Source organism: Bos grunniens, chromosome 21 (genome assembly GCF_055505025.1).
Source record: "Bos grunniens cultivar Pamir isolate PY7600 chromosome 21, Bosgru_T2T1.0, whole genome shotgun sequence".
NCBI classification, from domain to species: Eukaryota; Metazoa; Chordata; class Mammalia; order Artiodactyla; family Bovidae; genus Bos; species Bos grunniens.
Window position 1 is genome coordinate 31,314,297 of NC_141185.1, and position 24,750 is coordinate 31,339,046.

The 24,750-nt window shown below is 44.3% G+C and overlaps 1 protein-coding gene and 2 long non-coding RNA genes across 3 annotated transcripts; 1 reads left to right on the forward strand and 2 right to left on the reverse strand.

Annotated features, from left to right (window-relative positions):
- Positions 1-269: 269 nt before the first annotated feature.
- Positions 270-8,819, reverse strand: LOC147349330 (uncharacterized). Its single transcript, XR_015150357.1, has 3 exons — positions 8,671-8,819; positions 8,095-8,168; positions 270-526 (listed from the first exon to the last, which is right to left on the reverse strand). It is a non-coding gene; the product is annotated as an uncharacterized LOC147349330 (long non-coding RNA).
- Positions 8,820-11,887: 3,068 nt separating this feature from the next.
- On the reverse strand, positions 11,888-14,451 carry FOXG1 (forkhead box G1). Its single transcript, XM_086365230.1, has one exon. It carries the CDS (start codon positions 14,281-14,283, stop codon positions 12,811-12,813), a length of 1,473 nt encoding a protein of 490 aa, XP_086221356.1. The 5' UTR covers positions 14,284-14,451; the 3' UTR covers positions 11,888-12,810.
- Positions 14,452-19,160: 4,709 nt separating this feature from the next.
- LOC147349332 (uncharacterized) lies at positions 19,161-24,352 on the forward strand. The gene is made up of 2 exons (XR_015150358.1): positions 19,161-19,300; positions 24,158-24,352. It is a non-coding gene; the product is annotated as an uncharacterized LOC147349332 (long non-coding RNA).
- Positions 24,353-24,750: the final 398 nt, after the last annotated feature.

Below are 24,750 nucleotides of genomic sequence, written 5' to 3' on the forward strand. Positions count from 1 at the left end.
CTTTACTGTCCTCTTTGCATCCCTCCATTTCTAAAGAAATCAGAGCTCATCCTGGAGGCCCTAATTTTTTATTTTTGTGTCTCACCCAATGACCTGAGTTCCCTAGGGCCAGAATTCTCTTTTGATTCATGGAACCTTAGTTCCTATGCCCTTCTCAAACTTCTTAGCTTTGTGAATGTGAGTCCCAAATATGACAACTTGACCATTCACCAGAAGAGCTCCAGCCAGAAGGTACCAGGTCCTTCTACTCAAGAATCCCTTCACCTGTCTCTGCTTCCAGGCCGGTCCTGGGTTGATTTATTTGGGAATAGTGTCCAAGGGGGACATGCCCATAGCAGTGAAGAGGGGACACAAAAGTACTCAGTGACACTAAAAAGATCCACCATGTTAGACCAGGGGAGTCTATTAGAACACAAGTTGGGCAGGAACGGATCATCCATCTAACCAGTGATAAAAGAAATCAGAGGAATGTCCAACTGCAGCCATGAAACACAAATTTCAGACTGAAATAGATTCCGTCTTCATCCTGTTGGCCAGAAAAAATATTTTAAAATTGTTTATGCTATTATTGTTTGTATTATTAACATTTTATTTTTGTCATTATTGTTGCAGTTTTTGTTATTTTTGTTGTTGTTGCTGCTATTATACTACTCAACAGAAGTTTAGAAAGATTAGTCAGATTAATTAGTTTATTGGTAATTTAAAGCTGAAAACTAGTAATTAAGCCAAAAACTAAAAATGATCAGTGATGATTCATACCAATGTAGGATTTGGGAGGAAGAGAATCTAAATTTTGGATATAAAATTTGGCAGCTGTGAAATAAACAGGACTTGGGGATCAGAACTATGGTAATTGGAATATTCTTAGTCACTTAGTCTCTCTCCCCACAACGTGCTCCAAATTCAGCTAAGATCACTGTGATCTGTTTGATAAAGGGGAAAAAATACATTTGTTTTTGTTGACAGAGAACAAAGACCCCAGGTTTGTTCTTCAGTCATTTGCATTTGCACGTGAATTCCTTCTGCTTAGGACCATCCAAATACCTAAGATCTCTCCTCTCTAAGTTTGCCTCCTTCATCTCTTTGCTCTTATTACACATCTCACTGAAGAGGGTGCATCATATAAGACAGGTATACAATTTCAGCCCTCTCCACAGACACATTCCATGGAATATAAATTCAATAATGCAATTCTCTGCACAACAAGCTCTCTGCTATCTTTCAAATATAATTAATGTTTTGATAGTGCAGTTCTTTAACTACATATATACACACACAAAAACAGACGCACCCTCTAGCTTTGCTGTTTGTGAATCTAAAACAGAAATGGATTCGGCTCTTTCAGTGACTCCTAAAATTCCTCAACTCAGTCAGCCTACAGAGAAGAAATCTGTTTAGGTAATAACTGCACAGTCTGTTGTGTGTCCAAAAATACTTAAAACAATAAAAATGCAAGCCCCTAATTTTTGACAGTCATTTTTGTCAAATTTCCTAGTAATTAAAGGCTATTCTGAATTGATATTCTGATACAGACATTCACCAGATAGCAGTCAAAATCAACAAAAACACTGTCCTAACCTACTGGTTGTCTTTTCCAAGTTTTGATGATGGAAACTGAATTTCAGTACCTTCCATTTATCCAGTTGGTGCTAAATTGACAGAGATGTATAAAAACTAGCAACCATAACAACGGCTTCCACATGAGACTGCTTATTCCGTCAGATACCTCAGTTATATGTTTCAGATGGGTTAATCCACCTAATTACAGTTGGTTGTATATGGACATATTTGTATGTGAAATAGATGGTCAGAAAGACAGATACATAGATAACCACCTATGCAATAGCAGTTAACTGAGCAAATGCTGCTGAGCTCCTATATTCAAATGTACAATATCCCTAACATTTTATTCCTACAAGCTGACTACAATTATAAGAGGATGAATAAACTTCAGACTGCAGGACATGATATGTTTTCAGTCTTAGAAGAAAAACGTGTAATCTGTAATACTTAATCCAATGAAAATATAAACCTTAATCTCCCTATATTGTTACTGAGTTGAAGGAGCTAGTTATTTGGAATTGATACACTGATTTCCAAGCATCTGGGTCATTTTGTTTGATTTGTGGATGTATATGAGGTGCTGGCAAGGGTAACACTTTACACATTTCTGCACAAAATTTTTAGATAAGATACATAAAAATAATTTTTTAAAATAATCTTTTGAGGTTTTATTTTCTTAATCGTCATGTGGCAGTTGATGTTTGGAATTGTGAAAGAAGGTAAAAGAATGATCAAGTAAAGAAGCACATGTGGCTAATTCTAAATAAGTAGATCTTTTTACTAGACATGAAAGAAACAAAAATATTTCCCCAGTACAGTTGTGCAGAAAGAGGGGAGAGTGTGATTTGTGGAGCTCACTGTGCTTTTTGTTATTGTTTTAGATGGTAGTGGCCCATCAGGGTTCCTTTAACATTACTTTTCTCCAAACTGTTTTCCTTGAAAGCATAAATGTGAGGACTACTTATCCCTTCATTCCTTCACAGGCTAATGTATAACAGCAAATATTTCCATTAGATTTTCAATAGAAAAAAGTCTTTACAGGTTGGTAATTCTATTTTAATACAGGACCAAATGATCGATCCCAGTTGTTTAGATGCAGTTAACTTGATTTTTGCCAATACTGAGCTGCTGTGTGTGTGTGTAAGATTTTTACAATATTGATCAGCAATGATGTGTGAGCTATCAAAAAGAAATCTGTTAGGTTTTTTAGATTTGTTCTGATTTCTTCCTTGTTTTCTCCTTTTTGATTTGTTTTTGAGGCAGTGACACGACTACTTCTCTGATTCCCAAATGAGGTTTTGTTTGGCTCAGGTTAATATTAAAGAAGATCACATACACGGTTGGAAAATATTGTTATTTTTCTTTAATGGGGAAAATTGGACTCCCGCGTGTCAGATCTGTGGTTTTCTGAAGGGCAATGGAAATGGTACTGACATCACTTTGCACTTTAACAATCGGATTTGGTCAGGGTACAAGTTGTTTGTTTAACCCGACAGCTCGGTGCACCCCGTCGCACGCTTTGCACACTCATTAAAACGATTATTCACGACCTGTCGAGTGTTTTCGGGTTCATTCACAGGAAAGGCTTGGAGCGAGCCAGAGCAATTCAAGTCAACACTGTCCACTACCCCGACGCACGTGAGGACGAGCTGGTGCGTGCGTAGGAAGTCGGGGGGCAGGGGGCGGGGGGCGGCGGGGGGCGGCGGGGGGGGGCGGGTTGGGGTGACGCCTTAGCTCTAAGTCCGGTTCATCTGATGCTCTGGAATCTCAGTCTCGAAAGAATGCTGAGTGCTTGGTCCTAAAGGGCCATATCTCTGTGTTAACTTCAAGGGCTTGGCACGGGACAGAAAAATAAAAATAGACAAAATAAACAAACCTCAAAACTCTCCCTCTGCTCCTCCTTTCAACCTTCCACAAAGCTTAAGGTCCCAGGGCTCGCCCACCTTCTGCCTGCAGCCGTCTGACTGCGAGGCTCCACCTCTCAGAACACCGATGCTGAGGATAAGCAGTTTCAGGAAAACTCACCAGGGTGAGGAGAGTTAATTCCATGTCTCAAGGCCCTTTCCTTCTTAAGAAAGAATTCGATTAATTTTTCTCTATATTCTTCGCGGATACCAGAGAAAGGGGAAGCGTGAGAAACGAAGAGAACTATTAACCGTATTTGGTAGATGAATTCCAAATTATTAGTAAGGAAAAATTGATCCTCCAGACTGCAATAAAAGATCTGTAAAGTCAGAAGCAAATTGCCCTCGATGAATTTGGCCACTCTTCCCCCCCATTTCCAAGTCATCTTTCAACATTTTGTAATGACAAGAGAAGCACGTGAATCTCAATCTCCCATAAAGAAAACAAGGCCTGCTGTCCCTTCTACCTGATTCTACTTTTATTCCTTCTAGAGTACTGCATTTTACATATGAAAGTCACACCCCTTGGTTTTTAGTTGTCCTATTTGTTCAAATCAACTTTGATGGATAACATTCACATGTGAGCTTTTAGTTCAAGAGAAATGCCAATCTTCATAAGGTATAATTGTAGACATACACTAAATAATAGAATATATGCATTTAATATGTACTGAAGAACCTGAGAATATCCTGTTTCAGCATACCCCTGGCATAGAGGTAATAGATGTTTTAAAACATTGCCACTTCCATATTCAAAATCCATTGCTCCTTGATTTTCAATACCATTAGTAAACCCAATGGTCACTTTATTGTCATGAGGGTAACCTAGTCATGTCAACGGAAAAAAACAAAAACAAAAAAACCTCATTCATCAGTTTCATTCTATCACACCTAACATCATATAATCATCTGTTTTCCTGTTTTATAAAAACAGAAGCACAATGTTTGAAGAGAAGAATGAAAGCTTTTGAGTAGTGTGAGATTTTAATCAGAGACAGATTCCTAATTGCTAAAAAGTAAGTATGAATAAGTAATTTCATAAAATCTTTGGATTGCCATAATTCACTACCAAGTTTACTTAAAATTGATCTGTCAAATGTGTTTCCTATATAAGCTCTTTCATTAAAACCAACCTGCGATAATAATCAAGAGGCAGATGCTGAAATATGTAAGTAAATAACTGAAAGTCTGCATAAATAAACACAAATCAATGCAGTAATAGACCACACCATCGATGCAGGAATGATCGATTTTAGTCTTCCAGCTGCAATCAGAGCTCCCAATGTATAATTAAAAGTATATTTTTCAGCTCCACTGCTGCTGCTACTACTACTACAATTACTACTATTGGAAATAAATAAATAAACAAGCCCTGTTCTCACTTCTACCTGATTCTACCTTATTCCTTCTAGAGTATATTTGATGGGGTGGGAGGAGTACTCTATTTTTTCTAACAAAGCTTTGCCAAATTTAAAATTACATCATTAATTATAAAAATTATAAAAGTATTAAATAATAAAATTGCCACCTTATTCATGTTCTGAATTTTCAACCTTCATTATAGCCTCTAATTATTCATTCAGCACGTTTTAAAGGGTAAAAGACACACAAAGTGCTCATTAGTTTTAAAGATTTTTTTAAACTACTATGGTACCTTTGGCTTCATAGGTTCTTTGGGCCTTTTGTTAAAAGAGTAAAAATGTTATTTCCTCAACATACCCTGGGAATTTTTGTGCCTATGCCTGCATATGCAAGCAGTCTGAAACAAGGAAGGGGGGAAGAGCATCTGCGTTATTCCAAAATTGTTTCATAAAGTGATTGCAAAACAAACAAGTGTCTGACTCAAAGAAATAAATATACTTTGGATTTCTAGAAATTCACATCTGAAACATTTCAGATTTTGCTTAAAGTTAAATTTCCTTTTTGAGAATATTTATCCCTGGAGGGCAGAATTAATTTAAATTAGCAAGTACCGGTGTATGATGAGTTTGAGTATTTAGGTTCTGTAATGAAAATATGGTGTTCACATTTTTTTCTTAATCAACAAAGATGCTTATTTACATTCATCCCTGAATTAGTGTGGTCCTTCTGAAGCACAGGCCTCAAATTTTTTCTTATTTATGAAATTCAGCTTCTTTGAAAGTGGTTTTTTTCCTTGTATGATATCACTAGCACATAAATATCCACTTTTATTATCTTTATATAATTATGTGACCAAACGTTCTCTTTGACTCCTCTCCTTTCCATCCAGGAAACAGGATGCAAGGGCAACTGAACCCAAAAGGAAAATATCACCAGTTATTGTTTAGAGCTAATTTAACAGATAATTTAACTTCAAACAACAATGATCAGGTCATTAAATTTCAGAGCAATGAGAAAATGAAAGAACTGAGAGATAACTCAGTTTATCTCTAACCCCACTACAGTTTTTAGTTTTCCTGCTCAGTCAACAGAATCAACAACGCCTTGCCTTCCAGACCCGGAGCTAGATAGGTTTGCACCTTAAATACATTCTGATTAAAAGGATTAGACAATATGAGGAGAAGAAAAGGGGAATAAAACTGAGGAAGATGGCCCCAATTTGAGGAGTGCTGTGTAAAAAAATTCAACCTAAATCGAAACTGAATATCCTGCACATGTCTGGCAGTTGAACAATCTCTCTCATTCGGATAATAATCCCTAAATCTTGCAGTGTGCAATGTGCTTTCCTCCCTTGCAGCTTTTCTGCAGGGCCGAAGAGGAGGGCTGAGATTTATATGCCTCGGGCAACACACCATGAAAATGACATGGGACATCCTATCTCCTCTCTCTCACACAAGCATAATTTTGAGAGTTACTGGCTATTTTAAATGTCTTTTCCTGATCTCAACAATTCTGGAATTTCTGTCTACCTCAAGTTTTGATAGAGGGCAAGGTGAGGATGGGGTTGAGTCATAGAAATTGAGTCTTATGGAAGACGGGGAGGGGACAGTCGGAAATGTTGAGCTCCAGTCTTCATGGTTCTTTCTTTTCAAAGCTAAAGATCGCTGCTGAGAATCCCCCTCGCACAGGCAGGATGCTCTGCCCACCTAACCCCCTGTCTCCCTTTCCCTGGCCCAGGGACACCTTTAAAAGTGTTGAGGGAATTCCTACCTCAAAGGGTACCTCTTTTCCTGTAAGAACACTTCACTTCGGACCACAGGTTTGGGCAGAAAAGAAACACAGGGTAGAAAGCGAAATGGAAGAGTAGAGAGTGGAAAGGAGAAAAGGTTTCTACTACAGAGAAAACAGTTCTATCAACTAGCAAGTGCTAAGATCGGAAACCGCACTAGGTAAACAAAAAGAAACAACTTTGGAGGGGAAGCGGGCGGGTGGAGAACACGGAAGAATAAGAAGAAAGGGAAAAGGTGGGGAAGCGCGCCGGCCAAGCTTCTGGAGTCAATTTATCTGGCATCAGCCGGTGTCGAGCTATCAAACTCCAAGCTCCGCTTTGTCCTGGGCAAGAGCGCCCTCACCTTGCTGCTCCCTGCGCAGCGCCCGGCTTCCCCTCTGCTGGCATCTCTGCCGCAGCGTCCCGGGAGCGCCTGTCCACCGCGCCGCCAGCGCCGCCGCGACCCGGCCGCCAAAATCACGTTTCTACACAATTCCAAAATCCGAGAAAACCACGCTGCCGGGTCCCTGCCACAAGGACCTCAAGTCCCGCCATCGTGCTGAAGTCCCCGAGGCGCCAGAAAGGCTACGGGAAACCTCGGCGAGGGCTCCAAACTCGCTTCGGGCCGACTCAACCTGCCTCGCGCGCCCGCAGCCACTCTCGGGATACCCTGGCTCTCGAGCTTACACCGCCGTCTCCAAAGTGTGCATTAAGAATCAATTATAAGCCTGAGATCCCAAAGCCGGGAACTGAGATATTCCCAGCAGGGACGAAGTCAAGCCCAGAACGGTGCTCATTTCCTTATTCCTTCGAATAAGGGAAAGAGAGCCTCCCACCCGCGACTCTACCTGGAGCATCGCCGCTAAAGCCGGCAGGGACCCTCGCCCGACCCAGGCCAAGGAGCTGGGAGTGGAGGGCCAGCTCTGGGGGAGGTGGGCAATGTTGGTGTGAAAATAGGGGGAGGAGGGACATCCCACCAAGAAATAAAAAGAAAGAAAGAAAAGGAAAAAGAAAACTTTAAAACGAAGCAAGCCCTTGGCTCTCGAACAAGAACCTTTGTCTCAAATAGGGGGAGAGAATACATTTATACAGGTTTGAACCTTAAGTCTCCTTAGTGACTTCTTGCAGTTTAAGACTCAAAAATCCTTTTCCACGAAATGAATTACTTTGCCCTTTAGAACCTAGTTCAGTCTCGCATTACCCTGGCTCCATATAAATTCTTCTCCTTTCCTCACCATCCTTTTTTTCCATGTCTACCCCTTTTTTACTTAGGGATCCACCGTGACTCTGCCGCCGAGAGGGAAAAAAATCATGCATTCTTTCAGCTACTTCTGATAGCGCGCCCTCTAAGAAGAAAAAAGGTGTGTGTGTTTTTTTTTTTTTTTTAAGAGTACTTTAGTCCTGGACCTCAAAGTCTCAGTTTGAGCCTTGGTCAAAATCAGCCGGTCGGGCACAGCTACCCGGCCACCCACATCCCGGTAAAGCACTTTCACTTACCGATCTTGGGGTAAGAGCGCTTCCAGTCCTGAAGTCTTTTTCTTCGGCATCCTTCGGGCAACATCAGGCACAGTCTTGGATGGAGGGGGGAAAAAAAGATAGAAATTGGAAGGCAGAAAAGAGACTCAAAATATAACACTACATCATATATTCCCATGAGCCACCTTGGCCTACATCCTTAGGAAAAGGTCCCAGTGAACTGACCGCTGGAGTGGAGAAAAGGTCGGTTTGGGGGCCGAAAACCAAGAGGTGGATTATTTTAACTGCTGGTGGTTGGGGGGGGGGGGGGAAGGGGGGAGGAGAGACTCTGGAGGGAGGGTAGAGAAGGGAGAATGATTGGGATGGGAAAAGAAAGCTTTAAAAAAAAAAAAAAAGCGCGCAAAAGGAAATCAAGAATGAAGTAGTTAAAGATAGCGCCTTTGAACTCTTACAGGTTGGAAGCTCTTAGGGAGAATGCAGACGTGTATGCGCGAAAAGGAGAATCTAGATGACCCCCTATTCTTTCTGTATCTCCAGGATCTGGCCTCAAGTAGGGGCGGGGGAAGAAGGGGGAATTTTAATTTCAGTTTCACCTACCCAACTTGTTGGAATGGTTGCGCAGATTTTCATGCTGGAGAGTCCCATCTGTCTGGCAGAAGCTGGAGTAGTGTTGGGGGCAGGTTATCTGGTGAAGTAGGAATGTACAGGAACCCCGCCCTCTAGGCACAGTTACACAACCCCAGCAACCCGTCTCAGCCCCTTTCTAAAACCTCTAATGGTCTTCACCTTCACCCTTTGTTAGCTTATTTCTCAAACAGGCATTGAGTCCCAAACACAACCAGCCAATTCAGCTATTCATAAAATTAATTTCTCAAAAGCAAAATTACTTCATTGCATGCAAGTTTTTCAACGATGTTGTAGAAAACAGACTTTTAAAAACCATATTTATATATTTAGAGCTCTAAATATTTTGGATTTCTCCACCTACTTGGGTGAAATAACCACCAATTTAAATATACATAATTAACTCAAACACTGCAAGTCTCATTTTCTTATTTCTCTCTCTACCCTCAATTTGATGCGAGTCATAGAAACCACATGAAATCTTCCATAAGCATAGATATTTGTATTATATCTTGTTAGTTCCAGGCTTCATATTCTGGTAATTTCCAATTTTGAAACAAGTTGAAGAAACATTTGGAAGAATCTTTTCACTGCTCTAGCTTAAGTAAGTCACTTTCTCAATGTTTTATATATTAATAATTTGTATTAACTTGTAGCAGACAAAATATACCTGGAAAGAAATTGCAATTTGAGATGTCAAATGTTATGATCACTAAGCACTTTCAGTTCCAAAATCTCAAAAAAAGCAACCTTCATCTCATTAAAACCAGTTATAAGTATAAAAGAAGAAAAGCTTCAAAAAGTTTCAAAATGTTTTTCCAGCATAAGTTAATTTTAACTGGCAAAGGTTGAAGATAACAAATATCAACACAATGTTACAACCAATTTGTTGCAAAAAAATCTATTAAATGCCATGCTAGATTTCTGTATGTTTTTGAAGATGATAGTTTGAGGGACGATAGGACTCATTGAGATAAATGAAATGTTCACATTGGGCTTCAGGAGGCCTTCACAAAGTTCTTTCTGTATATCCCCCTTAGTATCTAGTATGCATATTAAACAAACTATTCTTACTTCTAATCATATCCGTTGTATATGTAACTTGGACACATATAGAAGTAGAACTTTTCTACTCCAGTCCTTAGTTGCTAATCAATTCAAAGAAGTCGATCTTACTTTTGATTTCGGAACATTAAATTTGCCACTGGAATTCTATTTCTTGATCATGCAAATAAACAATCAGAAATAATAGTTATTTAATATGGCCCAAAAAAAATACTTATGGGGGAAATCTGTCTTGTATATATATGTCCCTTTACCTCAATGTGAGTCCAACTGTCTTTGTAGCTTTTGATAGGCAAAAGACTATATTTCTTCAGTCCCAGTACATTCTTATTCTACAAATAAAACCCATGGTGAAAGCAAACAATACATCATCACCTTTTCCAGTCTAAACACATGCTTGTCTTTGAGCTGTTTTGGATCACAAATGTGTAATAGGAATTTCCTTTGCCCAACTTCATTCACTTGGACGCTATAACTATTTTTATTATCAGTCATACATTTGGCTTCTAAAACAATTTATTTGTGGAATTTTCTTTCATGCTTCATCCTAAAGCACTGTTAAATTTCAAGAAACTTGGACCTCTGGTGAAACTGCTCTCATACTAAGAAAATAGAATCTTGTCCAGTCTGCTTAAAGGAGATAATTAAACTAGCTGTCTTGGTCTATTTTAGTTCTTTCCCCATTTGTGTATATTTGGTTCCAGCTCTTTTAATTTTTTCCTGGCCTTATTCTGTCTTTCTTAGATCTCTCTCTCCTCTCTCTCATTCATTCTTTCTTTTTGGTAGCAGACTTTTTTAAGGTTCAAGATCCTCTTTCCCTTTCTTCTCTCTAGCTATCTCTTCCTCTATCTCTCCATTCCACAGGCCACCCATTCCCATATTCCAATATTAACTATTCTATAGTTGTATTTCAAATCTGTTTCAGTCAGCCTGCTTCTCGCCTAGGTTTTGTTTTGTTTTGTTTTTTTCCTGACAGACTCTCTAAGTGTTTGCCGATAACATCTTGGGGACAGATTATTTTTCATTGGGTCCTTTGTAAGAAGTATCCAGCTTATTGCATTACTGCAGAACACATTTCAGACTATACAATTGTAACAAATGAACAACTTGTCCTCCACAGACTCACCACAGGATCCAATTAGTTACTAAACCTTTTAGTTACGTTTACTAATTATTTTCTGGAGTCACAGCAATTGGATGGACTGCTGAAACAACTCAAGAAAATGTTTTCGCTTCAGATTTATATCTATATGCATATATGTGCATGCATATGTATACTGCAAGTTAAAACAAAATTATGACTAAGCAAGAGGACAAATTTCTAGATAAAACTACACAGACATATTTAAAAGGGAATCAAGAAATACCTCTATAATGTAAAAATGAAAGAAAAGGAGAGAGAGGCATTTTACTTCTTCTGAACATCTGGAGCTTTAAATTGTTATAATTTAAAAATAAAATATAAACATTGATCTGCAAGTCATTACAACAGGTGATCACTTCAGCAAAATCTATATTGCAACTTCAGCACATCTTTATTAGAACTCTTTCATTGTGGGTAAACAGCCACAAAAATAAATGCTGACTTAGAAAGTATAAATACAAATATTTAAACAAAAATATTTGCAGCATTCATAGCGCAAATTGTACCTGAACTGAAGGGCTCTGTGTGTCTATATATATTACATATGTGTGCATTATATTCACTTCTATCTAACCATATACATATATTTATTTATAATTTGCCAAGTGCTATAAACAAGATAGCTCAAACAAAATATATAAAAAGCATTCTATCAACTGATTTGAAAATAAACACAAGGTAAATAGCTATGCACATAAAATTAAATAATCTCTTTTTGCTGTATATCTACAGAAACTTAAAGATATCAGCTGAAAAGCCTATATTTTGTTTAAAGCTAGCATTTATTAAATAGCCTGCTCCTTGTAAAATTTGACTCCACAATGGAAGAAATATCATTTTCATTTGAAAAGTCTCAGTTCAAATGAAAGGAGCAGTTTAAATTTCAGTTGGCTGAAAAAGCCTTTGAATTCCCTAGAACTTTAATGATCTTTTAAAAATTAGTTCTACTTAATAAAAGAGACAAAAGTATCAAGATATATATGAATTTAGCCTATTTTTTTATTTCTGTGTGTTCATAGTAAACATTTTTGTAAGTGACAAACACGGGCATATGACCACAGTATCACAATCAAGAAATTTTAAGACAACATTAACAATCACTCAAATTTATGCGGCATCTGCGCAACACAGGTTACATATTTGCAAGGTTTACCTATAAGTACAATAGGTATTAACATTTCACTACATTTAGAAAAAATAAAAGTGACCTGTTAGTGACCACATACATCAAAATATACACAACACAAACTGAAGGCAATCATTAATTTTGTCCCCTTCCGATTCATTTGAATGGGCAGTGCTGCCAACTGAAACAACTTTCCTTTTTTTTTTTTTAAATACTTAGTATACCAAGTGCATTTTCTAGAACCCAATCTTTGGTCTAAAAGTAAACAAAATTAAAAAAAAAAAAACAGCTTTTTAAAGAAAAGGACAAAACAATAAATGGCCAAAATAATTTCTTGGGCACCTCTACTACGAATGCTTCTTAAATACAAATTACAGTTTAACATTTTAAAACTCTCCCCATAATTTAGGTTGTTCTCAAGGTCTGCATCCACCATAAAGATCCATGATAATTTATAATACTGCACACATGGAAATCTGGCGGCTCTTAAGGATAGACTTGTCAGGTTTGAATGAAAATGGCAAAGCAGTCACTATTTAGATACACATTCTACTATAATTTTGACTTCCAAACCTTATATTCTACAATGTATTCTCCCCACATTGCACCTCGCTGACACTCCACACCTTGTTAGAATAATAAACAACCCTAAAGACTGAACAAACGTACAGAAATGGGGGGGGGGGCTTAATAAAAAATACCTGGACTTATTTTTTTAATTATCATTTACAATGCAAATGTGTGTAAAACGTTCACTTACAGTCTGGTCCCAGGGATGTTAATGTATTAAAGGGTTGGAAGAAGACCCCTGATTTTGATGTGTGAAATAATCAGACAGTCCCCCGGACAGTCCCGTGGTGAAACTTGGCAAAGAGGGTCTTAAAGACTCACAGGGCAGGGTCGAGGGGGCCTGCGGAGACGTGGACGAAGACGCGGCCCGGGCGCTCATGGACGTGCTGCTCTGCGAAGTCATTGACGGGTGCGGGACGTGGGGGAAAAAGTAACTGGTCTGGCCCGCGAGCAGGTTGACCGAACAGGGGTTGAGGGAGTAGGTCCCGGAGCAGGGCACCGACAGGCCGCAGGGCACCGAGGCGGCGAGCGCGGCGGCCGTGAGGTGATGCGTGGCGTAGGGGATCTCCCCGTTGACCAGCCGGTCCACGCTCAGCCCGTTTGCCGTGGAAAAGGAGTGGTTGTTGCCCAGCGAGTTCTGAGTCAACACGGAGCTGTAGGGCATGGGATGGCTGGGGTAGGCCGACGTGGTGCCGTTGTAACTCAAAGTGCTGCTGGCGCGGGGGTGGTGCAGGGACAGGAAGGGAGACATGGGCCAGTAGAGGGAGCCGGCGCGGTCCATGAAGGTGAGGCCGGTGGAGGTGAGGCGCGCCCCGCGCTTGAAGGCCAGCTTGGCCCGCGACGTGGTGGAGCGGCGCCGCAGCTTGCCTGTGGTGCCGCCGATGAACACGTCGTCGCTCGACGGGTCCAGCATCCAGTAGTTGCCCTTGCCCGGGTCGTCGTAGTGACGCGGCACCTTCACGAAGCACTTGTTGAGGGACAGGTTGTGGCGGATGGAGTTCTGCCAGCCCTGCTTGTTCTCGCGGTAGTAGGGGAAGTTCTTCATGATGAACTCGTAGATGCCGTTGAGCGTCAGCCGCTTCTCGGGGCTCTGCCGGATGGCCATCATGATGAGCGCGTTGTAGCTGAACGGCGGCTTCTCGTACTTGCCGTTCTTCTTCTCGCCCTCCTTGCCCCCCTCCCCGTCCTTGCCGCCCTCGCCCGCCCCCTTCTTCTCCTCCCCCCCGGCGCCGGCGCCCTTCTCCTTCTCGTCCGGCCCGACGGGCGCCAGCTCCCCAGGGCCGCCGCCCGGCTCGCCCTTGCCGCCCAGCCCGTCCGCTTTGGCCCCGTCCAGGGCGGCGGCCGGGGGCGGCGGCGGCGGCGGCGGGAGCAGCAGCTGCTGTGGGCCCTTGTCGTCGTCGGCGGCCGGGGCGCCCCGCGCCTGGGGTGGCTGCGGTGCCTGGGGCGGCGGCGGCGGCGGCGGCGGAGGCTGCTGCTGCGGTGGCGGTTGCGGGGCGGGCGGCGGCGGCGGGTGGTGATGATGGTGGTGGTGGTGATGGTGATGCTGGGGGTGGTGGCTGTTGTGGTGGCCGTGGCTTGCGTGGTGGTTGTCGTTCTGGACCGCCTCTGGCACCAGGCTGTTGATGCTAAACGAGGACTTGGGGATCATTTTCACCTCTTTCCTATCTCCCATGTCCAGCATCACCCAGTCGTCGGGGGGAAACGGCGACGGTGGCGGCGGCGGCGGCGCGGGAGCCAGGCAGCAGCGCAGCGGGCGGCGGCGACCGGTGGGTGCCGAGTGGGGCGCGGGCGGCGGCGGCGGCACTGAGCGCTCCGGCAGCAGCGCAGTTGGACCGCAGGCTCCGGCGCTGGCAAGTCATGTAGCAAAAGCAGCAACCACCCCTCAGGAATTAGAAGAAAAAAAAAAAAAAAAAGGAAAAGAAAAAAAGAAAGAAAGAAGAAGAAGAAAAAAAAAACCACCACCGCCCCGGGGGTGAAGCTCCCTCGCTCCCAACTCTACTTCTTGGTCTCCCCCCCACCCCCCCCGCTCCCCCCCCCCTCTGCTGCTTCCTCCTCCTCCTCCTCTCTCAGCAGCAGTCACAGCAGCAGCAGCAGCAGCAGCCCAAAGGGGGGGAGAGCCGGGCGGCGGGCGGGCGCGTCCCGGAGCGGCCGCGGCGAGGCTGGGGAGACAGCGATCGCGGCGGCTATAGCCACAATTAATTTTCCGAGCTACAGGCGCACACTAGGGCTGTAAAAAAATTTTTGGTTTAACCTTTCCTACCGCTGGGCCAATCAGAGCTGGCGGCGTGCGGGAGCGTCTCTCCCGCCGTCGACCAATCGGCGGGCCCGGGCCCACCCACCCCCGCCCCGCCCGTCCGCCCGCCCGCCCGCCTGCCCGCCGGCTCCCGCCCCCTCGGGCGCTCACCTCCCCCTCTCCGCCGGCTCTGGGCCTCGCGGCCGCGCGGAGCCGCGTAGGGATACTCCGGCGGGAGCACGCAGCTCCGCGGCCCTTCTCTGCGCCCCCCTCCCCCCCCGCCCCCGACTACCTCCACTTCACCCCTGCCACCCCGCGGGTCTGCTCAACCGAAATCTCCCTCTTAGGATAGATCTCTCCCATTTTCGGCTTCCTTCTCACTATATTGAGTCATTTTCGTTTGAGCGTCAATATTTGTCCTTATTGATTAAAGTTTGTATCCAATTTTATTTTTAAAAGCGGGGGCGGCGGCGGCGGCGGCGGCGGAGAGAAGAAGTGGGAGTGCAGGGAGAGGGCAGGAAATGGAGGAGGAAGAGGCGAGGCAGTACTCCGCGGGGTCGGCCTTGCAGGCCCGGGTCCGGCATTTCTGAGCCCGTAGGAAAACCGTGCATGTCGTAGGTAAAGCTCCTACGAGGCTTCGGAAGGTCGGGGAGGAAAGGCCCACCTCGGGGTTGGGGGTGGGGGTGGTGTCCTAAACCTTGAGGGAGGAGGGTCCGGGAGAGGTTTGGAAAAGAAGAGATGAGGAAGTGGGCTGGCGAGCGCGGGGCCCAACAGGGGTTACTTACTCGGTTCCTGCGGCTCGGGCGGCGGCGAGCTCGGAGCTCGGGCGCCGCCGGGAAGCCGGGCCTGGGGCTCCCGGCGCTGCGGCGGTGGCAGGCGAGGGCGGCTCAGTGGTGGGCGCCTATGATGGCCTTCCGAAATAAGGGGTGCTCAGAGAGAAAACAATACCAAACAATCTCGAAATAAACCAGGTAACACATGATCTGTCTGTGCGTCTCTTCCTTCCCTTCTCTCCCGCTCCAGACCTTCGCTCACGCTCTGGGCGACTCGGTGCCGTTTTCTCCTCGTCGCTCCAGCGTCTTCTCAGCTTCTAATCCGAATTGGAAGCGAGTAGCCGTGAGCGATCACCCTGGAAATGTTTTCATTTTGCTTGTTGACATTGGAAAGGGGGGAAAAAAAAGGGTGGGCGTCTATTTCTTTCCGGTGTTTTTTTTTTTTTTTTTTAAGCCTTCCTATTTTCACTCCCTCTTTTCTTTTTCGTTCCGTTTCTCAAATGTTTTTAATTTGTGCGGGCCTTAATCCTGAAATAACCTCATGCTTCAGCCAGCCCTTTCCCATCCTGAATGCTGCTGGAGGGCACCTAGGAGCCTTGGGAACGTGCGTCCCACAATTCCAGCTTCTTGGGCTTTAGGACTGGAAGGTTCAGTTGAGGGTTGAACTGAGTGGGGAGATTGTGATTCGAGGGCTTTAAAGGGATCCCGTGGCCAGGGGCAGGGCTAAGGCCCAGCATTTCCCAGGGATTGGAATTTGGTGCGGAGCACACTGATCAAAGGCTGTTTCATCCCACATGGGCACGAAACACACCACATTTTACGGAGGATGAAGGCTGAGAGAAGAGGGAGGTGGAGGAGCAGCATACATGAAAAGCACCTTTACCTCTGTAAGGTAAATAATCATAGAACGTAAACCTTTCTTCACTTTGATAAACTCTCACATTATGACAGATTTGGTTATTTACGAAAACGAAGAAAAAAGCGGTGCCTGTCTGTGATGTGAAAAGTTCGGTTCTAATATTAAAAAATGCAATTGATGAATACTCAGGTTGACAGCTTTTCTACTCTCCCCATCCCACCCTACCTTGAAATTATGAGAAAGAATAAATGCTGAAAGGAATAAGAGACAATTACAAACAGCTAATGATTTTAAAATATGTATCTATGAGGAATGGCAATAAAGGAGCTTTGAACATTAGACTAACCTCAACTATCCATTCACTGTATGTATGTGTGTGTGTGGGTTCCCCTTAGGTCTACATAATTCCTTACTTGAAACTATTTACATGTGGGGAAATTCAAAGGTTCTAGCGATCTCCGTTGATGGTGACAGGGCCCCAAACTCTTGACTTCTAAGCTTCGGATTTCTCACAGAGCTGGGTGAGCTAATGGGTTTTGCGGGCCCGGCTGGAGAGATCTGTGGGCCTTCCTCTTTCGGCTCACTTTTCCTCCTCCCACCCTTCTCCCCGCCCCAAGCCTGTTATTCCTACTTTTCCTCAACTCGCATTCCTGCCTCCTCCCCTCTTCCCCCCTCCTTCCCCCTCACTCCCCCCACCCCTCAACTCCCTCTATTCCTCTCCCTCTCTCCGTTCCTCCACCTACTCCTCCCCATTCCAACCGCCCCCCCCCCCCCCCCCGCAAAGCCCCCCTCCTCATCACCACTTATAATGGCACACAAGGGCTCCCTCTGAGGTGGACGGCCCGGTACGTTTTCGTAGTCGGTCTAGCGTGAAATGATTCGGTGTAACCGGATTCTTGGGAAAGGACAGGTTACGTAAACATTTACTGATGTGGAGTAACTATACTATTTGTACTCTGATATGCAGGAAGGAAAGTGTTGATTAACACAGAAGAAAAAAAAAGCGAAATTAGCTGATTGCATGCTCATAAGTGCAAGCTGTCATTGAACTGCTTTTAAAATAGACACAGCTGGGTGTTTGTGTTGAAAAATTTCTTGTGTTTTTGCTAATACTGAAATAAGCATGATTTTGTATACCAAACATTTTCAGATCATTAAAATTTGTAATCTGTGCTGGTTTTAAACACAAAGAAAAGAAACAGAATCATTTCGATGTAAAATTTGCTGATATTATATTAACTCAATCAGGTCTGTACAAATTGTGCATTGTGCCTCCTAAAATCTGTTTGATCAATTTAATACACAAAGTGCCAAACGTGGGTATTGTTTGTTAACATTGGACATTTTATTCAAATCCGAGCTCAGCAGCAAACTGGAGGAGCATTCCTTGAATACAACACTAGCACTGACTGATGAATTTTTAATGTTTTAAGGTGTTTCTTAGGTCGAAGCTGAGTGTTCATTGTTTTGTAATCCTGCATAAAATTTTAGCAGGTGAAAATAAGTTTTTCTTCTGTTTACTGTCAAATAGCAAAAACTGGGGTCTACTAATGAGAGCCGGATTAATCTGATTTTATGTGCCAGGAGCATATATTGACTGGGAAAATGTTTTGCATGCAGATTTAAAATGTGTTATATTATTTCAAGGGTTGCATAGATGCAAGTCTTAAGATATTTGTGGTAGGAATAAATAGATTATAGTTTAATATAATCATATTAAAGATATATTGTTCCTAATGACAAAGGTTATTTGCAGTGGGGGGGGTGAGCTTGAATTCCTTCTAATAATTTTAATTAGACTTTATGATGAGATAGAATGATATATGTATGTACATCTATATTATATCTATGGGCTTGTTCAACAAAACACGCACTGTTTACTCAGCAGCCCACATTTGTCTCAGCAATGGCTTCTTTTTAAAACTGCTACTACATGAAATGGAGGGGGAGGGGGTTCTTGGACAGAGTATTGTTCAAGTTGAAAGTCCCTGGATAGAGCTTTGTATATCCTACCGGCCAATTTGGGTGCAAATTGGATTTGAAGGACTGCCCACATCCACCTCAGGCCTCTTTCCTCAACACATGAGACCCTAACTCTGTATTTCCACCTCATGCAGTCTCTGTGTTACCTTCAGAAAACAGAAGGCATCTGGTGGTCTCAGATCTGAAAAAAATTCTCTATCACTTTAATATTGTATCATCATCAGCTTAATCTTGAGCTCTCATACACATGGATCTATAAATGTACAGTGTTAACGTCAAAGCCTAAGTTAGAGCAAATGTAATTTTCTGGCATATATAGTGGTAAACTTCTCCTCTGTCTGCCCCCCACCCCCATCCCCCTAAATGAGGACAGGCCTTGTAAAGAGTGAGCAGATCCAAGGGAAGAATTCCTTGGGAAATGAATTAGATTATTGCATCTCTAGTTTTAATTAAATAGTCAAGGCTCCACGGCCAACTTGCAGGGAGCAGCACGTTTGGTTTTTCCATTTGGCGGGGTTACCCTGAGTCTTTCTTAGGGCCTGTCTCCCGCTTTGGTCAGTGCTTTGCTTCTTTCCCCCTTGTTACCTGCTGGTTAAAGGAGGGCAAGCCATCTTTGCCTAAAATCCACCCTGCTCTGGGCTCCCTGGATAGGGTGTCCTTGGAGCAGTGCCCAGCGCCAAGCTCTGGATAAAGCTCTCTTCCTGCAGATGCAAGGGGAGTCTCTGGCCCGGTGACGTTTGGGAGTGAGCGGAACCCTTATGGAGGCATCCAGGTATTTCCAGAGATCCCGTGACTATTGAGGTCTGCTCTCGCTCAAGCCAACTCGTCCGTAATCCCTTCCTAACAGCAGGTAATGGTGCTAACATTTAGTGATTATAAGTTACTCTTTAGCGTGTTGTATTCTTGTTCTGTGGGTTTTGGTTACAGGTTATACGATTAGGTTTGCGAGAACAGTAGTGAACTAAACTTCTCAGTGAGAGGTCTTCACACCAGGGAAGTGTTACTTTTGTGCAGCAGCCCTGCCTCATCACTCATTAGGGAGCTGCAGGTTGTCAAGCCGCTGCTCTTAGAGCGCGCGCACCCTGAATATCCCCAGGGGCGTGCATATGTGCGCGCGCAGATACGCGCGCGTGTACAACACACACACACACACACACACACACACACACACACACACACACTCCCCTCACTAAAACTAAATTAAGAAGCCGATGATTAAGACAAGCGTCTACTAGGCCTGTCATTTCAGCATCCTTCCATCATAACATTGTGGCACCGGCAATTTTGCTTGAGAACCTCGAGAAAAAAAAAATCCATGGGAGAGCCTTGAATTTGAGCGTCGAGATGCTTAACTTGTAAAAGCTAGGGAAACACTTCGGAAGCGAGAAAGTCCAAAGTTAAAAAAATTGAAGAGAAGCAAGAGGAGGTCTGGATAGAGACCCTGGGACTCCCCAGGCAGGTTTCTGTGACTCTGTCAGAGAGGTTCCAAGCTCTCTGAAGGCAAGCACGTACTCATCCAAAGGAATCATCTTGGGACCTGCAACAAAATACACTCCGGAGAAGCTTCTTCCCATTGCTAACCCTGCAGACAGCCAAGTATGGAGAAATTCATAAGGAAATATCACCACCCTAACGTCGAAGGACCCTCAAAAAGTCTCTGAACAACCTTTCAGTGGAACACTGCACAGATCTTTTAAATATAAAACGCCCACTAGCCCTTTACTTGTTTCCCGTTATTTGCCAGGGTGCTTGGGGTCTCTGATTGTGGACAATTTGCAGAGGGAGTTGAGTCCTGCTAGTGTTGAGCGCAGGCCTGTTCCATTTTTTTGACCTGATCCAATTGGGAGAATAAGTCCCACACCTTTTGGGCAATCGCGCCCTGAGAGGCCAGTTTCTTTTTTTCTTCTAGTTGCCCTAGGAAGAGGCTCAGCCCATCCTTCAGAGGGGTCAGGAAATTCGAAAGGCAAAGACAAAGAGTTGAAGGGGTGATGGTAAGCAGGAATGACGGAAGCTAGTGTTGGGTCCTTAGCTTTAACCCTTGAGTCTATCTTAAAAGGGAGGAAGTGAGAGTTGGCCAAAGTCAGCACACAAGACAATGCTACCTTGGATTTTCCATCAGTGGGACACTGAAAGAAGGGGGGGAAATGACTTCATAAACATACATCAGTCTGAAAGAAGAACTTACAGGCCCCAAAATGCTGAGCCCCTGGAATTCCAGCTCCTTACTGTCCCCTCACTGTTCTCTTTAATTAGTTGGAGCTTCATTTTGATTTCCCACAGGAGACCAAATAATCTACTTTGGGAAATGCTAACGGCACTCATCAGAGAATGTGGGGCATCGGGTCTCCTCTTGTCTGAAGTACCGTTCCAAAAGGTCCCCCAAAACTCCAGTCGTTGAGAGAAAAGATGAAAAGGTGCGGCTTAGTGGCAGTTATTAGGACAGTCGGCTCCAAACCAGTCACTCTAAATAGTTAAAAAGTACACGAAGAGCACCGAACAAAACAGAAGATAGATGAGTATGTTTTAGACAATGCTCGCACCCACTGATGGCTTGTGTAGGAATGACGAGGGAGAAAACTGCCTGCGCTGGGGTGAGCAGGCCAGGAGGCACGCGGAGACCCCTCCACCCCCAAGTCCCCTTCGCATTTGAAAAGTCATGTGAGACAAAGAACACTATTTACTAATCAAATACATCCGCTTCCTTTCTAAAAACCCAGGTGGACAAACCCATGAGCCAGTTTTTACTTCTTGTCTATCTCATACCCACCTGCCTTCCTCACTCTCGAACTGCAGTTCCTGTAGGTCTTCCCCTCCCCCTCCAGCTCGAAGCAGTGGAAGGTACGTTGAAGCAACGTTTCGCAAAAAGTCCCGATCTTCTCCCTCCCTCGCTAACCCCTGGAGGCTGTAACAGCGACGGTTCCGGCGAGGAGCAAAGCGGAATACTGGCTCCCTGGCCTTGCGCGGGCTCCTCCCCGCCCGCACCCGCGCGCCTGCCCCGCGCTCCTTTGTCGCCCGTGCCTGCCGAGCGCAATCCTCCTAGAAGACTTGCTTTTAGGTTTCATTTCTGTATTTTCCCCTCTTAGAGTTACCTTTTAAGCCCAGATGTCTCGTGTTTGCACATCATGCCGGAAGCAGGCATACAGATCAATATTTTTGGGCTAAGAGGTCATCTGCCACAGTGAAGGCGGAAAAAAAAAAGAGCCCAGTTAAAGGTTTTCAGCTTATTATTTGTATAAAGCACAGCTCAGAGTTAAAAGCCGGTTTAAGTTAACTTGAATATTCAGTTACATGGAAGGGGTGATGGGGAGAGCAGTTATAACCCTATTTCTCTCTGGCCCTTTCGAAGGAGGTGAAGGCAGGGAGGAGAGGAGCGGCCAGGGTAAGCCAGATAGCAGGATAGCGTCAGGAACAAGTGACCGTTATCATGTGCAAACAAAACAACTCTACTCTTCCGGTTCAGAATCTACAAAAAAGGTAGTGGTGGTGATGGGGGGGGGGGGGTCACTCTTATTTTAAAAGCAATCCTAGATAGGTTCTTGTTTAGTATCTTCCTTCTAGGCTTGTCCTAAGCACTCAGGAGAGAAAGTACCCGTTCAAGAAGAAAGCCGGGTCGGCAAGTTTGGCTCCCGAGCGAGCGTGTGAACTATGAATCACCACGGTGAAGATCTTTTCCTTTTTTTCCCCTCACCCTTTTCTTTTCTCTTGGAGCGTGAACTTGTTAGATAAGATAGATGAGGCCACAGGGAAATGGGATCGCTGAGAAAGCCCGGCTCCTTGGAGAACAGCCTTGAGGCTGGCAGGCGGTCGCTGAGCGCTGCTGCCTTGGACAGAGCTGAGGGGCGCGGGGCTCCCTCCCGAGCGGTCCCAACTCAAGTCCCCGTGGCCGCCCGCGGGAGGCACCCCGCGCTGTGATCGTCGCCTAGGTAGCCTATCCTTTGGCCTTAGGGGAAACACCCCAGTAGACGAAAAGCCCCTAGCTGAGCTGAGTATCTGCTTTCCGGCTTGGAACACTGAACGCGGCCCGCAGGTTTTCCTAGAAATCCGAAGTCCGGACCACAAAGCCATCGGAGGGTAGGAGACACTAGATTTTAAAGAAGTCTGGAGTCACGCGTGAACACTGTTTTCCCCATTGATTAGAAGTGGCTCTCTTTTCCTATTTATATATACTCCACATGCTATTGATTACACACGGCGATTTACTTGAAGAAATGCTTAGAGTATCTTTAGCACACGCTCCTCTGTCTTTGTCCCTCTCAAAGATTTCAGCTGATAGTGTGGCTGGTTGGGATCAATTAGCACTGGATTTTGCCCCGGGATTGCTCCCCAGGGCGGACAAATGGAGCCAACTCATCTCCAGCGACTTTTTTTTTCTCCCACGTGCATATCCACGCCACAGCTTTAGAAGCAGTTCAAAATCCCCAGCCTAGGTTTCACTTGATTTTGTTGTTATTGTTATTGATAAATATTGGGTCATACACAGCCACTTGTCAGAGTCTTTGGCTCCGACTGGCATTTGCAGCTCCTAGAGGGGCGTTTGAGTTGTGTTCTAGGAACTGGAGAGATTTGTTGGGAAAAGCATTGCATAGTCTCTGCTTTTTTAGTTGCAGACATGGCCCCTTAAAATCCTACTCTTTCCTGTCTACTATCACGTTTATTTCTTTATTTGTTCAGATATGTGAACGCTGGGTATGTGTCACCCTCCCCCCAACCCTGTATCGTCTAATTGAAATTATCTTTAAAACAAAAAACTATTGATCTCGGTTTTCTAAAGTATATCTGAAACTAAAAAGAACATAGGCGAATAGACAGATAATTGTTATAATTGCTGAGGGATGGTTGGGTAGGTAGGACGTTTGGGGGTTGTGTAATTGGAGTAATATATACAGTTTATCTTTCCACGGTGCTGTATATACTCTTTCCCTTGATAGTTATTGCACACGGACTGAGCCCATGGTCGGCTTGTCTTGGCATGTTTGAAGCCCCAGACACCCAACAGTATCATTACAGGAAAGAGACAAAACCCCAAAGACTAGAGGCAGGGAGGCGTCTTGTTTGAAGTGAATGGAGAGTTTGTCCTGGCGTTGGATTTTTCGGGTAAGCGCGCACCTACTGGCTCAGACAGCCTGGCAGCGCAGAGTTCAGGTCTTCCCTGCATCGCATCGAAGTTCAGGGAGGGGGGGCGGTGGGAAAAGAAACAGCTGATTTTCGACATTTCAAAGGGACTCTTTCTATTTATCAGTGTTACCGAAGTGTACGTTACTGGTGAAACAACAAAACAAGCATAGAGCTGCAATTTTCAAGAAAATAGGATCTCCAAATATAAAAATAAAAAAAGTAGCAGATAAGATGTATAATTCAATCAAATTACACAAAATTGCTTGAAAATCCAGAACAGTAGCGATCCATTATGCCTCTGTTTTATTAGTGACAAGTACAATTACTCTAAAATAAAGAACACTGGTGAATATATAATTGGCTGTAATCATGTTAGTGTTTGAATAAAAATGACGGGAACATTTAACACTTTGACAACAAAATGTTCAGAAATAACTTATTTATTCAAACAGTTTTTATTTTCCACCAAGTGAAGGAGAAACACAGTTTGCTTAGAAAAATCAATGACTTTTCCCTGCAATAAATAAATATCCAAAAGGGGGGAAAAACAGCCCCACACCTCTATATTATTACTATTATTATTTTTAACCAGCAAGAAGCTTAATCCTGTTTGGAGTCAGCACCGCCTAACTGTTGTTGGGTACCAACGGCCGCCACCTAGAGGAAGAGCTATGCAGTTCAGCCAACGCCAACCCGTTTTCCGGCGGTGACCTCGGGAATCAAAGTTAATATTCCTTTGCAAATTGCTCTCCAAACTAACTCCCCCCTCCCCCACCCCTCAGTCCCCTTCCACCCTACAACATCGTCATAATATTTTCTTAATAATTGCTCTGTGCAATTGACGGAAGCGCCTAGTCTCTGGCAGCGCGATCCTCTTCCAGCAAAGCGCTAGAGCGCGCCGGGGAAGCAGATCAGGGAATATCGGGGTCTGGAGAGAGAATCCACTTTTGACCACAGTTCGTCCAGAGCAGCCTGAATTCAGGTCTCCAAAGGCAACAGTTGATGCCGAAACCCCACATTCCAGTGCTTTTTGAAGGGCGTTCTTAGGGAAATTACACAGCCCGGACTCGGGTCCCCCTGTCTGCCAGTTGTTCACCGCGGGGCCTTTACCCCCGAATTCTCCCCGGTCCACATCACGCCCCTCCCAGCCGCAAACGCGGAGTTGTGCGGCCCGGGTTCTTTTCT